The 16396-nt window shown below is 43.7% G+C and overlaps 1 protein-coding gene across 2 annotated transcripts in view; it reads right to left on the bottom strand.

The window, feature by feature from the left end:
- Asph (aspartate beta-hydroxylase) overlaps nucleotides 1-16396 on the bottom strand; it is a 144309-nt gene that overhangs the window by 109276 nt on the left and 18637 nt on the right. The window contains exons 2-4 of one of the 2 annotated variants that reach the window (XM_051197345.1): nucleotides 7383-7532; nucleotides 5743-5787; nucleotides 4389-4457 (exon numbers count right to left, since the gene is read on the bottom strand). In XM_051197345.1, the coding sequence (XP_051053302.1) occupies nucleotides 4389-4457; nucleotides 5743-5787; nucleotides 7383-7532 (264 nt within the window). The remainder of the gene's footprint in view (nucleotides 1-4388; nucleotides 4458-5742; nucleotides 5788-7382; nucleotides 7533-16396) is intronic. The other variant, XM_051197355.1, reaches the window with a different exon arrangement.

Below are 16396 nucleotides of genomic sequence, written 5' to 3'. Positions count from 1 at the left end.
AAGCACTGCTGCCAAACCTGGTCCCCTGAACAGAAGAAATCAGGATGTAGATCATCATGGTTTTTCTCCAGTGGGGAAATTACCGGGGAAAGACCCTTGAGATTAAGTATCAAATCAGTGCCCTACACACTGAATGGCCCGGCAGTTTGGGGAAGAAAAGCCGGTGGCAGTTACAGCAGGAAGAGTAGGGACCTCAGAGCCTCTTCCTTGGTAACCAAAGCCTGATGGCTTCAGACTTTACACACAGCTTCTCCACGCAGCACAACCACCAGCTGGGCCGCCTCACCAGAGACAACAGAATGCCAGCTAGCTGAAGTCAGAAAGATGACTAGTGAACATCTCTGCATTTGTCCACAGAAGAACTCTTGGGGCACACAAACTGCAGTTGATATTTTATTATTATTATTATTATATTTATTATTATTATTATTTTGTTTGTTTGTTTGTTTGTTTTTTTGGACAAGCTCCAGGTGTTTCCCATCGAACTTAAGCCTCCAAATGCTCTGAGCAAAGATCTGTATTTCCACCAAAGAACCATGAGAATGATTCCTCTCCCCAACTTAAACGCTGCCACTGGATCTTTAGAGAAAACCCTTGTTTTGTCTTCCAATGTGCTTGAGGCACTTCATTTTGCTACATCTAAAATATGAAACTTCTGTGCTTTAGAAGGGCAGGTGGAAACGAGCAACAAATGTTTGGACAGTGACCCAAACAGCCTGTAGTTGTGTGTGTGGTGTATGTATGTGTGTGTGTGTGTGTGTGTGTGCATGCACACACTTTCCTGTGCACATATGTGGTGGTCACAAGTTTATGTCATCAAGCGACTTCTTCATGATCTGGAACTGAGCCTGGGAGACCTTGAGTTCCACAGCAATTTGGCATTGGGTGTGGCAGCCCAGGCAGGTTCAGAGTGACCCACAACAGAGTTTCTCACTAACCAAGGAGACTAGGCTAGAGGAGATGGACAGCAAAGCCCGAGGGATTTCCCCGTCTCCACCTCCTGAGAGGAATGAGCTTCTGCACCTGGAAGATTCCAAACTCAGGTCCTCACGTTTTTGCATGAGGTTTACCAACCGATCCATCTCCAGAACAGGAGTACCAGTCCGCAGAGAAAAACTGTTCTGGGCATGTCCATCCTCTGAACCAAAGAGTCGCCCCAAGCGGACAGCACAGGGAGCGTGCATTAAACGCCGGGGAGCTCCTTGCCTCTCACATTTCTTCCAGTCTGCACTTAGCACATGTACAGAAGCAGCCGGCTGCATTCCCTGGGCACTACACCACCTCTGACCTGGGTCACTGAGGTGCTAGCTGTAGGACGAAGGGGCAGGTGTGCACCCTCGGGTGAGGCTACTGGAAGAAGTTACTCTCGGCACCGAGCCCGGGACTGCTTCCTTCAGACAGTGTGGGAAACACTCTCTCCCTTTATTTCTTTAGAGGTGGAGATACAACCGCTCTGTCTTCACTCCAAGCCCTCCCGTTGTGGCCCTACAGCCTAGCTGTCTTCCAAATTCACTGCCTCTTTTTCATTGTTGGTGCGTATGTATGTATACATAGGTTTCATTAACAAACTGAACCCAAGATCATCTGCGTTTTAAACAATTTGGCCTCAACAATACGAAGTTATAATATCCTATTTCCCAAGGTAGGATTTGTACATTTTCAAAGCGTATCAGGAGACTAAGTAAAATCAGTAACAGTGAGGTCTTGACGAACTCACTCTGTACTTAGAATTCACAGGGCAGGAGGGGCTTAAAATGTGAAAGGAAAGCAACACGTATGTAGGCTTTCCACAAATTAGTATGATTCAGATTTAGACTTCAAATGCCTGTGGGGGGGGGGGCACTGTAAGAAATAAATGTCAAGTCTGCGGAATTTAACACATGTCTGTGCCTCTCTCCTGCCCCGCCCCCCGCCCCGCCCTCGCTTCCTCCCTCCTTACGCTTCATTTCCTGCAATCTAACTATGCCCTTACGGATCAGGGTACCATCCTAGCAGGAAGGAAAGCAGAGGTTGGTTTCTCCCTGTGACTGCTCTCCCATCACACAGAGCACCCCAACCCTGAACCAGTCACTGCAGACAGCTGAAGCAGCTGGCGTACAGCTGGGCTCTCGTCCCCTGTGTGTGAGAAAAGACCCCCGTCATCTAAGTCAAGTAGGGCTAAGCTTGTACCGGTGCAGACATCCAACACCTCGCAGTGCGTGGCAACAATGGGCCTGGCATTTCACTCTTATTAAAGCTATAAGCCAAGCAAGAACTGAGACCTGTGTCTAGGGTGGCTTCAGTGGGAGGTCCGCACACTGGGGTCTACCTCCTGACACACAAGCCTAAGGAAAGGAGCAAACAGAGCTGCTCACGCCATGTCGGTCTACCTACAAACAGCAATTCTCAGTGTTAGGGGTAACTAGCATCTTAAGGTGGAAAAAAGAAAAAAAACTTATACTACTTCTTAGAATCCAAAACAGACGGATTTTCTTGTTGTAACTCCAGCATGGATTTTTCATTTTGGGTAGTGGTTAAATACACAAAAATATAGCCAATATGGAAAGTGTAAAATCCCATATGAAGCCACAGTTTGCGTTCCAAATGACTATCCTAACTGTACAGAAATCCACTGAGGCAGTATAGACTTGAGATCTATAATTTCAGTGTGTATGTTTATATGCAATCTTTATACTACATTTTAAAAAATCCAAAACACACTAAAGTTATTAATAGTAAAAAAAAAAATAATCCAACAGGATTCATATGACATTAGCCTTTAAAAGCTTCATTACTCAGAATTTATTTATTTATTTTGCAACAGTAAGACCACTTATAGCAAGGAAATACCATCACCCTACCATATGACATTGTACATGATTTTATTGTTTCACATGCCTCAAACTATGGTCGCCTGAGAGTTTAATGTATGTCCTCAAACTCTGATTTAAGTATAAAATGATGAAATTACAGCAAGAAAGCCATTAAGTCAAGAGACACCATGAAAACTGTATATTGGACCTCCCACTGCAAACAGCAAACACCAGCTCCTGCTACGCATGAAGAGAAACACCCATTAGGCAGGGCTGAGTACAGCTGTCCATGACCAACAAGTTCACGTTTAGAATTGTTTTAAAAGGAAGTGACATCTAACTATAGAAAGTTGCTTAATTGCTACAGCATCTTTCTATTTCTTCAAGATCATAAATACACAGAGTAGTCTATCTAGCAGGCTATTACACTTAGTGTATATATAACAACAGGCCATAACTACTGCCTTGCTAAATAATTTGGTATGAAGATTTAGTGCATATTGTTTCATACTAAGAAAAAGGAAACGAGCTGATCAAACCCAGAAATAACAGGCTACAATATCTGTACATTCAAATCAGCACTATCCTTTCGAGCAAGGCAGTATTTTAAAACAATGAGGAAATACCAATCTTTATTTTAAGAAAAACCTAGCTGGTAATATAATTACAAAGGCAGAGAGGAGCCCATGACTACAAAATAAATTAAAAAAAAAAAAAAAGAAAGAAAAGAAAACATGATTGAAACCACTAGTTCATATTTTAATATAAAATGTTATATATAAATAGCACATTAAAGAGATTTACTGCCATGGTTTTATTTCAAAATTAGCTTATGTCAGCCCTGAGAAATGTGCATTTTCATATATGGTCATATTATACTAAGCATGCTGTCCCATCTGCTCTCAATATGAAGGCTAAGCATGGTTGGCCTAATCAGTATCTTAAGGGAGAAATTTATATCATAAATCAGCATAAATTATGTCAAATGATGCTTTTTAAAAATCTGTTCCCTGCCAGGCGGTGGTGGCGCACACCTTTAATCCCAGCACTCGGGAGGCAGAGGCAGGCGGACCTCTGTGAGTTTGAGACCAGCTTGATCTACAAGGGCTAGTTCCAGAACAGGCTCCAAAGCAATACAGAGAAACTCTGTCTCAAAAAAAAACAAAAAAAAAAAAAATCTGTTCCTCATTTGAAAACACATGAGGACATTATCTGTATCTCTGAACAGTAGGTTCAGACTATGAAATGTTTAAATCTAAAAATACAAATGAAGCTATAATTATTAAAAATTAATATATAAGAACTACATGCTCGGTTACTTATAAAAGCAATTTGAAAAGCCAAAATGGAAAAGTGCTCATTTAGTATATCAACAAAAATGAAATATTAAGTTGAAAAATAACTTCCACAAAATGCTTACAGTAGCTGTGGGTGATTATTAAATAATAATTTTATTATTATGCTTTGTTATGTACACATTATTATATATAATAATATATACACCATTAAAGAATATTAAACATATTCTTTTGACTTCAGTGTCTAACTCCTTCTAACAAAAAAAAAAGAAAGAAAGAAAGAAAGCAATGTACTTACCTAATAAAACTTTGGCGTCTTCCACATCAAAGTCTCCATCACCGTCCGCATCATAGACTCCTAGTTTTCCTGCAATAGGAGAGCAAAGATACACACAGGAAAATAGAGAAAACAAACTTAATGATGAACCATCTCTCACTGCAGATTTTAGGCACCATAAATGCTACTTATTTCCTCTCCTTTAGCCCCTGCAGAGTAGAACCCACTGATGCATCACCTACAGATTCAAGAAGTACCCAGCTAATGAACTCTTACTTAAGAGTGATATTTCCCTAAACATTGAGGAATATTCTGATCCTATCACTTGACAGTAATTTTACCGTTCCCTTCAAAATATTTTACATAAAAACTGGAACATGTATTTAAAAAAAAAAAAAATCAACCCATTTCTAACAGTCAAACAATTGCATAAAATTTGATGCCTTTAAGACGTAAAACTTCATCTACCAACAATAAATGCCACCCAAGCTTCCAATAAAGATCAGACATAAATAAGTCAATGGAGAGCATAAGTACTTTACAGAGTAAAGGATGAATTGTTTGATACTTAACAATAAATTACAACAACAACAAAAAAAAGCATGCATCACCCTAAGGGGGACAGGGCTGTCCCAGAAGTAAAGTATGTAAAACTGGGGGTGTCCTGAAATGACAACGGAAAATTTATGGACACCCACTTAAAAACGTCCTGGACACGGGACATCCATTACGTAAGGAGAAAAGGAGGAACCCTGAAAAGAGAAAGTGAGAAGCCAGGCTCACTAATGCTGCCCGGGCGCGGGCTGTGTACAGGGTTAGCATATCAAATGACCTACAGTCCAGACCCAAAAAATATTCCAAAGCCAACACGACTTACAAATCATCACTGGATAAGAACTGTGAGTGGGGGCGGGGGAGAAAAACAGTATACAGCAATATTTTAAAGAGCAAGAATATAGTATTCTAAAAAAAAAAAAAAAAAAAACAGTTGGCAATAAACACTGTTTCCAGTTCTTTAATTCCAAGTCCATTAAAGGATTGCGTAAGGCAGGCAGGAACAAAATTCCACATCTCTCTGGCTCCAGTTTTGCTATACAAAGGTCCGCTTAATACACACACACAAGAAAACCATTAAGAATTCAGGGATGAAGACGTCATCCTTCAGCTAAGAATATGAAAGTAATAAAGTCAAGGCTACCAGTAGCACAGTACTTTAATACCATTTTCAAGGCCATAGAACCCTTCCTGAGAGCCTTCCAAGGGGAAAAGTGATCCTGCCACTTCGGTCCTTGATATAGATGACTAAGTTAGTAGAATAAGGATGAGGTCTTAGAGACAGATGCAGCACACTTAAAATGCATCTCCAGTGGCCTACCTTGAAGTACCTCTGATAAGTTATAACGGAAGTCCTTTGCTCTGGCTGCATGCATACAAAAACATGAAGACTGTTATTTATCATTAAAGGTGCACAAACTTCCTAGCAACAGTACTGTGAGTTAATGAAGTCATATTTTTGCTTATGCCAGGCTAAAATTCTTTTAATTTATTCATATATTTGGAGACATTTCCCTTAAGATAGTAAAACATCAGTGAGTGACAGAGCATAATGTAAGCACACTGTGTGTTCTTTGTTATTCTCTCCCCCAAAGATAGACAGCAGCAATCTACGATCACCACCAGAGGTCCACTGGAAGGGGGTGAGTCTTCAACACAATATTAACAAGTGTGTATTTTTCTTCCTGCCCGATCCATGTCTTTAACTGGTAATGCTGATTATTAGAGAGGGAGGCCATACTTCTTCTTAACTGCCTCCAGTGAAAACCAAATGACTTTATCAATAATTACTAGATAAACAGAATGTGGTATATCCGTATGATGGAGTGTGAACTTTACACATACAATGATGCTAAGCAGGCAACTCAAGAGGCTACACACATGTATAGCATATGCTATGCTCAGAACAACCAAAACTAATCCCAGAATGTCAAAATGTTGAGGAAGGAATGAATGTCTAGGGAAGAATGGGTAACAGACACGTTCTAAAATTAGATGGTGATGACCAGGCAAAATGATTGATATATTAAAAACCAAGGAACTACAGAATTTTCAAATGTTTACAGTATGTAATTTATGCTGTTTCTCTTCATTTTAAAAAATAAAACTGAAAAACAGTTCATATAAAACAAATCATTTTTAAAACCTCAGTGTGGATGGAGAGATGGGCTCAGTGCCCGAGAGGGCTTTCTGCTCTTCCAGAAAACCCTAGCTCAGTTCCAAGCCCATACTGAGTGGCTCCAGCTCCAAGGGACCCATTGCCCTATTCTACCCACATAGAGACATAAGTAAAACACTGTTAAACTTTAGTGATTATACAAAGAGAAAGGAAAAAGGGAGAGGAAAGTGAGATATTATTAGAAGCATCCCCAGGAACTTCCTCAAAGAACATGGAGATGCCCCACCTGCCCACATGGTCAGCAGCTGAGTGAGCTTAGCATGTGCACTCACACTCCTGTCTCAACAGCCATGGCAGGAGTTCCTAGTAAACTCTGCCTAAAGGAAGGTTTTGCAAGCCAGCCATGGCGGCTCTCTCCGGTAACCCTAACGCTAGAAGCCACGGCAGGAGGATCGCTATAGGGTCCAGGCCAGCCTGGGCTACATAGAATGAGGTGCTATCTGAGATCTAAGCCCACTAAAGGAAGCAGTTCATGATCTAGAATTTTCAACACTTAAATATAAAGTACAGAAAATAGTGAAAATTAATTTACAACATTTGTTTTCATAGAAGCTTCCACATACCACAATAAATAGAGAGCCTACATATAAATCGTCAATAAGGCCACTACTCCCAGGCAACCCTAGTAATGTTCTCTTTCCTTTCGCTTTATCAAGAATCACTGGAAAGCTACAGCCAGGATTACTACCAGAGGTACCTGCAATAATAAGCCCAGGAAATTACCAAGGACTGTGACTTTCCTTCTCACAAATTCACTAGAGAGATAGCAGCCTAAGTCTTACCTAGAACTTCCTCATAATCAACAAGGTCAAACCACACAACGGCCACAGACGTCCAGACGCCCAGCAATGCAATGACCATGAACCAGGTGAGAAAGGAGCTTCCGGAAATCCCTCCTCTCCTCCCATTCTTGTGTCCTCCGGGCTTTGCTTCTGTTGGGAGAAAGGAAAATGCAAGGTGTCACCACGTAAGAAGACGACACTTGGCTGAATGCCACCTTTCCCACTCATTCATTTTGACAGTATTTTGCTAGATCGTTTTAGAAACAGGTTTGACTTAAATCCCAAAAGTGCATTACACAAAATAATGACTTTGAACATAACCACGTTTCTGCTTAAACCCAACTACAACATTTAAATAATCTTAATTTTGAACAGAAGTAAACCCTTGATGGGCTATTGGGGTTTTGTTGTGGTGGCTGTTGTCATTTAAATATGACGGCAGGACATATACATTCCTTGTAAGCCCTTTGTCAAAACGTTCTTGATGGGAACATTTTTGTGTCCAAATGGCCACATGTCCTGACTAAGTAGCTGACACTGGTCTGCCTTCCTGTAGGAGGGAAAATACTGACCCCAGTACATTACTCCCCATTATCTTGCGTTGTCCAGAAATTTAACTCTCCAATTAGCCAAAATTTCTCTTTGATAAAATATCCCAAGTCTTTAGCAAGTGTCATGGACTGGACAGACATTCTGTCTGGCCTTCCACTTCCGTGGTTTCTTTACTGCATGGCTCCCTAATCCCTGAACAGTTATGCCAATCTTCATAGTGACCTCCAGCTCAGCCTGCCCCTTCTCTGGACGCTGCCTTCCCCTGGTGCTGGGGGTGGCTATTTTCTTACAGAGCGATGTCTCTTCTCAACCCACAGCAACACACAATCAAAAACCGAGCCTACAGCCTTAGTTAATGAAATCAGATGCAGATGGATTTTATTTCATATCCTATTCATACAGTGTACCACACAAGACCGTGTAAACTGCCACAGAAGGAAATAAAGCCCTCGAAAATCATTCAATATTGAGGGAAGGTGAATGAGGGGAGAGAGTATACCACACAAGACCGTGTAAACTGCCACAGAAGGGAATAAAGCCCTCGAAAATCATTCAATATTGAGGGAAGGTGAATGAGGGGAGAGGACACAGAAATATAAATCACAGACAAAAGATGCAATACAGCACAATTCCACCTCCCTCCTTCAGGAGATGCAGCAGAGTGTGGGGAGGCAGGAAACAGGCCTTGCCAACTGGCTCTAATGCAGGAAACAGCTCTGTAAACTGCTGCTCACCAAGTGTCATTTACCATGCTTTTGCTATGTTTTGTGTTCCTTATATTCTCCTAGAAATATTCTTCTGACCATCAAAATAGACAGAACCCTTGAACGTCTTTGGTAGTTATTTTTTAAAAAAAGTCAATACTGTTAAAAAAAAGTTAGTGCCATATGCAAATTTCTCCTTAAGAGAACATTATATCCACAACTATAAGTAGCATACTTAAGTACCTGATGTCCCCAAACGCCACTTCAAAAAAGGAAAGTTTTCTCCATCCTACCAACACAGCAGGACACTACCTGGCCTGGTGGCTTCTCACAGCATTGTCACAAGCAACGCTGTAGGTGACCCTCATGGCAGTCGGCCAGTGTTTCTGCAGAAGGTGTTTCCAGAAACTTAAGCAGGACATTGTTCATTCTGTGTGGCTGTTCCTCGTATGGTAAGTCATCTGTCATGCCCCGTTCCCTCAGCCCAAAGGCAGGTGGATCCCAGGATGACTATTCCCTCAAATATCTCAAATACCCCTTACACGGGGCACTGTCTGCCTGAGAACCCTGAATTCTCAGGGACAGGAATCATCATCTGTTACAGGGGAAAGATGAAGGCATTTGTCATCATCAGCACTGCACACTGGGCAGGACTCAGAAAACGACCTCTGCAGCCCTAACTGACCCCTGCCTTCTACCTCCATGAGATTACCCAGAACCTGCCTTCTATCTCCACACATACTCCAGAGAAAAGAACACTAAGGCCTTCAGGCAATCAACACTTCCAGAGCATTGCTCAAAAAGAAAAGGAAACTGAAACTGTGGCAATTAAAAGGATATTCCTTCTTTAGACGTATTTTGCCTGCGTGAGTATTTTGTCTGCATGTACATCTCTGCATCATCTGAGGGTGTGGACCTTGAGAAGGTCAGAAGAGAGCATCAGATGCCCTGGAACTGGAGTTGAGGCTAGCTGTGAGCCACCATGTGGGTGCTGAAGCCAAACCCATGTCCTCTGGGAGAGGACATTTTTATTGTTTTGGGGGAGGGAGACATGGTTTCCAGTATTTTTATTATAAGTCATAAGCAACCACATAGATTATTAAAGTAACACAAAATAAGCTATCGCTGGAATTTTTCAATGTAAGGGAAAAGATTGCTAAGTTCTGTAGGACAGGCGAGCCCCACAAACTCAGTAGCAGTGTTTGGGATTTAGTTTACTACACTTTTATAAACATGAAGACATTTTCCCTAAGCTATATTGGGGGAGGGATCTTTCTTTTATAGGACATACAAATACACACATGCTGGAGAGATGGCTCGGTGATCAGGAACTTATACCGCTCTTGTATTCAGTTCCCAGCATGCACATCAGTGGCTTACAACTGCCTGTAACTCCAGCACCAGGGGAATGCAATGTTACTGCTCCTGTGTGAATCTGAACTCATGTGCACACACTCATAATTAAAAAAACAAAACTAAATCTTTTCTAAAAAGTTAAATCCATCTCAAATTTAAACTTTCATTTAAAATGAATGGTAAGGCTACAATGCACTGGGTTCTCGTCTAACCCGTCACTCTTGGACATTGCCACCGTCACCATCTTTTCTATTGCTCCCCATTAACTAAAATAGGAAATTGTTAGAAATACTTTATCCTTTACAAACAGTGTGTTACTCTAGCATCGTTAACCTTCTTACTGTTGATCCTTGTTAGTTCCATAGAGGATAAAAGCACTTCACATCTCTCCTTTGAGCATGCTCACAAGGAAAACCAGGCAGCAGCTAAGGGACCCAGACATCTCTTAAGGGCCCCTTTCCGAAGTCTATAACCTGTGCTTGGTCTGACGCTTTATAAACGCGGTGTGCCTAGTCCCAGGGGCAGATCCGTTTTCCTGCCTCAAGTGAAGGAAGTGTGGTAAGGCAAGCCCTTCCCAAGGGTTTCAAACTCCACAAACAAATTCAAAACCAGGACGTTATCACGAAAAGAATCTGAAAGAACATTCAGCATTTGTTGCTATTCCCTTAGATCAAAATAAATCTAAGTCGGTCTTCATCTTATTTCCAAGCTGCAGTCACCAATGACTATAGTTTGCTATAGTTACAAATATGGCAACTCACTTTCTGAAATGGAAACAAAATGGCATTCGCTTTCTTCCATGCTGCCTCATCAAAATGATGTCCACATCAGAAAATGTTCCCACACAGCACTGAAGAGAACATTACTATGCGGGCTCAGCCCCAACAGCCAGGAAAGACTCTCCAAAATGGTCTGGGACAAAGGGCCACTGCACGCTGATGAGCGTGTGACTCACTGGCCATTAAGTAAACTACAAACCATCTGTGGGTAACGGTTAGTGGGCACTGTACTGGGCACTGGCACTGGTACTAAGCAGAGCATTTAAAGTTCTAAAACAACAGTTCCTTACATGGAGTTTCAGTATCCCTATCCTATACGTGTGTTTTAAACCAACAAAAAGACAATCTTTGCTTATTAAAAAAAAAAAAAAAAGGCACAGACAAAAAAGTAAATCCAACGCATTAAGGAGATGAAACCGTCGCTCTGGGAAACAAAACCCTCGTGTCTTCTATTTTGTTTTTCACGTACCCTCTGCTTCACATGAAGTCATGAAGCAGGTCAATTTCCATATAAGGTAAGCCTGCTCGAACCGAGCCTGCTCACGAATACAAAACTAGACTTACATATCCCTTAAGTTTCCCATATTTTTATAAGAAACCTGAACACACAATTCTTCAGGCTCAATGTAACAGACGTATCAACAAGACTGGTGGAAGTTTATAAAATGTGATTTGTAGTAGCAGAATATATTCAGGCAGTCTAAGTGAGGACAGCAAAAACCTGTTCAGAACGAATTTGGATTATTCCATGAAAACCCAGGCACTGTGAAGAGTCGACCTCTCCAGAAATTCAGGAAAGAAAATGTGGAAGGCACAAAACACTTGGCCAGAACCATCTGAACAGAGCACAGCTGAAAATAAGCAAGAACATTGTCAGTTAGTCCTAAACCCCCCCCACCCCCACCCCCGCTTTAATCCAACCAACAGACATATACCTTTATCCTCAGCCATTTTGACTTCTTCAATCCATGCATAAAGCACACTGACTGACGGGAAAAAACTAAGGTGCTCCCAGGAGGTATGGGCCACCCAACATGCCCTTTTTGTTAGAACCGTAACTACCAGTCCTGCCTGGCAAAGGGCTCTGGAGCTGAAACTGGACCCTGACTGCTCAGCAGCTATTTTTAGAGGCCAATTCCTCATGGCCACATGCTGCTAATCACTCAGGCTGACTGCATTCCTGACAACCCTGCAGCCAGCCCTACCCACTGAGGGCAGACCACCCCTCCACCCAACCACCCCTGCTTGGTTGGTCCCTAGCTCTTCTTGTAGCTCCAAGTTCTGAAAGATGAAGCAGCTGGGAAGAACACAGGGGAACAGAGTCCCACCGGTCCGGTTTCCTTCGGAGAGGGCTTCAAGGGCCTCAGCTTTAACACCAAGTCATTCTGTGATTAAAGGAGCCCACATGTGGCCCTCTGCCCAGAGCCAGCCTCACTTGGCCCTTCAGAATCTTAATCATAAGCCTTCAAGACTATTTAGACAGAGTGCCTGAAGAAAGACAAATGATAAATGACAACAAATTAACGAATTCTCTAGAATCCTGAGTCACAGCATTATCATCCCCGGAATAGTCCTTCCAACAGCAAAACTAAAGCCAGGGTACAAACACATTGCACTGGAAGACAAGAGAGGACTGTGGGACACTGAAGGAGAGAAACTGGAGGAAGGGAAGGACGGGGGAAGGGAGGGAGAGCCTCAAACCGGCTACTGGACAGAAACCATGAAATCCCACATCCAATGTCCCCTCCTGGGAAGTGAAAATGACCCCAATTTTAATGGCTTTTTTTTAACTGTTCTAAGATGAGAAATTTATAGACGTCATTGGAGCTCTAATTAATAAATGAAATTAATTTAGAGCAAGTAGAATCTAGAACAAGCAGCGACCTTTCAAAGCGGCTTCTCCACCCTTAATTTTTTTTTCACTCCATCCTTAAGTGTTCATGTGCAAATAAAACACTTAAACCATTCTGAAGAGGGGTCAGTGGCTCAAGGTTTGATGGTCTAGATATGAGACGGAGTAAAGAAGTCATCAGGGACAACCGAACAAACTAGCTTGTGTCCTGGTTTCCTAGGATGAAGATGACTTTCAGGTAACTTACAACATTATCAATGTAATACTATATTATCATAGAATATTATATAAAATATTATGACAAATAGGTAATAACTATTCTGGAAGCTTCTCTGTTTGGAGCAGTCAGCAAGCACTTCTTTAGATACCAATTCCCTGCTTATGGAATCTACCTGGGCACACACGTTTGCTGAAACACCCAGACCACACATTCTCTGGAGTCAGTCAGAACCAGTGCAGAAATCTGCTCACTCGCTCCCAGTTCACCCTCTCTATAATCGAGCTATCTGCAACACTGCCATTGCTGTGGAGCTCCTGAGCAGGCTGTGCTAGGCCAGCCACACTAAAAGTTACCAGACAGAAGCCAAAACACTGCTGTAAGAATCACAGCCATTCAATCAGGGTCAGCCTCAACAATACAGATCTGGTTATTCCTTGCAGACTGATTTTAACCATGACCGTACCCTATGGTTAATGTGCCGGATAGGTTTATGTCAACTTGACACAAACTAGCGTCATCTGAGAGAAGGAGCCTCGATTGATAACATGCCTCCCCAGGCCCTGCACCTCGCCTGGGCAGCACAACAGAGGCAGCCCCATTGTGGGTGAGCCAGCCATGAAGTTGGGAGCATGGGGGAGCTGTCAAGAGGCAGCGGGCGGGGAAGAGATGCCACTCACGACCTTCACTGCCTGAGGATGGTGGAGGAGCTGGCCCTGAGGTCGCAAGAGCAGAAGAGCTAGCCCTGCCCCCATGAGCTGCAGCACTCTGGAGAGTGGCCCCTGGGCCGCGCCTGGGCAACATCGCAGAGGCGGAGGTGTGGGAGAGCCAAACCTGGAACCTGAGGCATGAAAGCCAGCCCGGCCCCTCACTCATCCATACAAGGGGTGAGAGAGCCAGGACAATGCTGGAGAGTCATCCAGGTGGTGAGTGCGGTTCTTTTGTCTTGCTACAATTATCACCTATGAAACACAAATGTGACTCTCCCTCCCTCTCCTGCTTTCTGCTTTCGGTTGGCCACCAGCCCACCCACCCCCCAGGACGCTGAGTGTTTGGGTTTCATAGGCGATAACTGAAAAGAACAATAGGGGAGAGTTGGCGGGCTGACCAACCCTACAACTACCCAGGCCCAGAAGCAGGGTTATAAATGGGTCCACCCCAACACCCACCCACCCCCATCTGTGAGCTGCTGGAGCACATGAAGGGAGGGGCTGGTCCTGCAGGATCTCCACAACACAGGGCAACAACAGGACAATCAAGAGGCGTCCCGTGAGGGCCCAGCATCCACAGTGCAGCAGAAGCCAGAGGCCTCGGACAGACCAATGACTCTGCAGTGAACACTTGTGAATAGAGTTACAAGGACAAAGGGTTTAGTGTGTGGCTGTGTCGCACTGTAGCTTCTATGAGGAGATTGATTTTTTTTCCTTCTCTTTTCGTTCTTTTCTTCCCCCCCCCCCTTAAATTTTATGGTATTTTATTTTGAGGGGGAGATGGTGGATACAAAGGGATGGGGAAATGATTGGGATGGAGATGCATGATGTGAAAGAATGAATAAAAAGGGAAAAGGAAATGCTCCATAAGGCTGAGCTATAGGCGACTCTGTAGGGCATTCTCTCAATGTGTGGTTGATGGCAGAGGGCCCGGCCCATTGTGGCTGGCGCCATCCCTGGGCTGGTGTCCAGGGTTCTGTTAAGCAGCAGGTTGAGCAAGACAAGAACAGCAAGCCGGTAAGCAGCACCCCTTTATGGCCTCTGCATCAGCTCCTGCCTCCAGGTTCCTGCCCTGCTTGAGTTCCTGTCCTGGTCCCCTTTGTTAGTGATGCTTCATCACAGCAACAGGAACCCTAAGTAAGACAAACTCCTCCTCCTTCTGTGTTCCTCAACAGTTCAATAAGCACGGTCACAAAATGTCCTTCTTCCCTTGTTTCACAGAGGCGATAGAATATCTGTGTAGTAAGGTCAGCAAAGAAAACGGCTCTAAGCTATTACTTTAAATCATTAACATTGTTCACTACAGGGAAAGTAAATTCTGCGTTGCAGGAAATTGCCTGTAATGATAATAACATTTTTGGTAAAGGAGAATACTTCTAAAAGTTATTTAACATAAAGTAAATTGGATTTGTTCACGGCAAATTAACACCACAGCAGACAACTAAGCTGGCAGTCACTAGCAAGGTAGCAGCTGCCGGGACTAAGAGCCACCCCGGCTACAAGCAGGGGATAAACGTGTAATGTGAACTCAGAGACTATTAATATCAACCTGATGTGACTTGAGACCACAAGAACCAATACCTACAGCCCCTGAGCCATGGGCTGCACCTGTCCCCAAACACCTGCCAGGTAAAAGTCCATGAGGCCTCTCGGCCAGGGCTGGCTTCTTCCCCGGTCGGTCATTTTCTGCAACAGCAGCCCTAACACATTAGGATAACCTGGGGCCTCTCAATCCATTCCTCCCAAACTTGCACTGTAGGTCCACACAGGGTCCCGAGCACACGCCTACATCCGCAGTGATTGGATGCTTCTGGTCAGGGAACATACCAGAACCACTGCTGAGAGCCTGAATGTAGAGAGTGATTAATCAGCTAGTCGGGAAGGGGTGATTTGAAGGCTGCATTCAAGTAACAAAATACCGAAGGGAAACCATGACCATGCGTGACAATGCATGTCAATGAACAAATAAGCAAAAAGAACTATATAAGCCCTCATAGTCTTGGTCTCAAAGGGGGAAGCAGATCTATTTCACCAACTGCAAGATTATCAAATCCTTGCCCTGTTAAAAGAGCCAAGCAACAACAATCCTGCTCCTCCAGAGCCCTCAGCATGCAAATACACTCCTCCGGCTCCATCACCTTCCCAGGAGCTCCATCTTAGCTATAACCACTGGGCTCCAGTGCCCAGCCCTGGGTCAAGACGAGATTCTCTCTCCCCCTTTCACCCTGAAGTCTTGCTCCTGCATGCTATCTCCAACACCCACTCTCACAGGGCGCCCTGCTGTGAACTCAACCTGAATCCCCTTCCAAGGCACCCCTGCCCTCCTGTTGAAATACCTCTGTAGCCCTGCAGGCAGCCAGACACCCAGTCTAAAATCCTGTTGCATTTTGAATCCACTTGTTTAATTCCACTACGTGCCAGCGGGGCACCCTAGAATCAGTAAAGGGTGTCATTTAAGCGAGCACATCCCCACCCCCAAGAGGAGGTTCCCTCCGTGTACTTAAGAGTGCCTCAACACATAAGAGCGAGCAGCATCACTGTAAACCCAGTAGAGCAGCCAAGATTACACCAACTATGCAGTACTGCAGACACTGAGAGAGACTTAACCGCGCCGACTCCTCCCCGCTATGGGAAAGTCACCTCAGCACCAGAGGGGCAGAATGAGAAGGCACTTCCTCTTCTTCTAGCTTGTCTAATCACTGATTTCTTCAGACTCTGTTTCTCTTATTTCTACTCCCCTGGCTCTCTGTGTGGGTCAAATCCGCATCCCCAGTGCAGTGCTGAGCAGAGGTGCGGCCTTCAGGAAGTATATCCTCACAAGCGGTCCTCAGGTGCAGGCTCAAA

The sequence above is a fragment of the Phodopus roborovskii genome, unplaced genomic scaffold, assembly GCF_943737965.1.
Source record: "Phodopus roborovskii unplaced genomic scaffold, PHOROB, whole genome shotgun sequence".
NCBI lineage: Eukaryota > Metazoa > Chordata > Mammalia > Rodentia > Cricetidae > Phodopus > Phodopus roborovskii.
The sequence above is the reverse complement of the archived record's forward strand: the minus strand, read 5'-3'. Positions and strand labels throughout refer to the sequence as shown.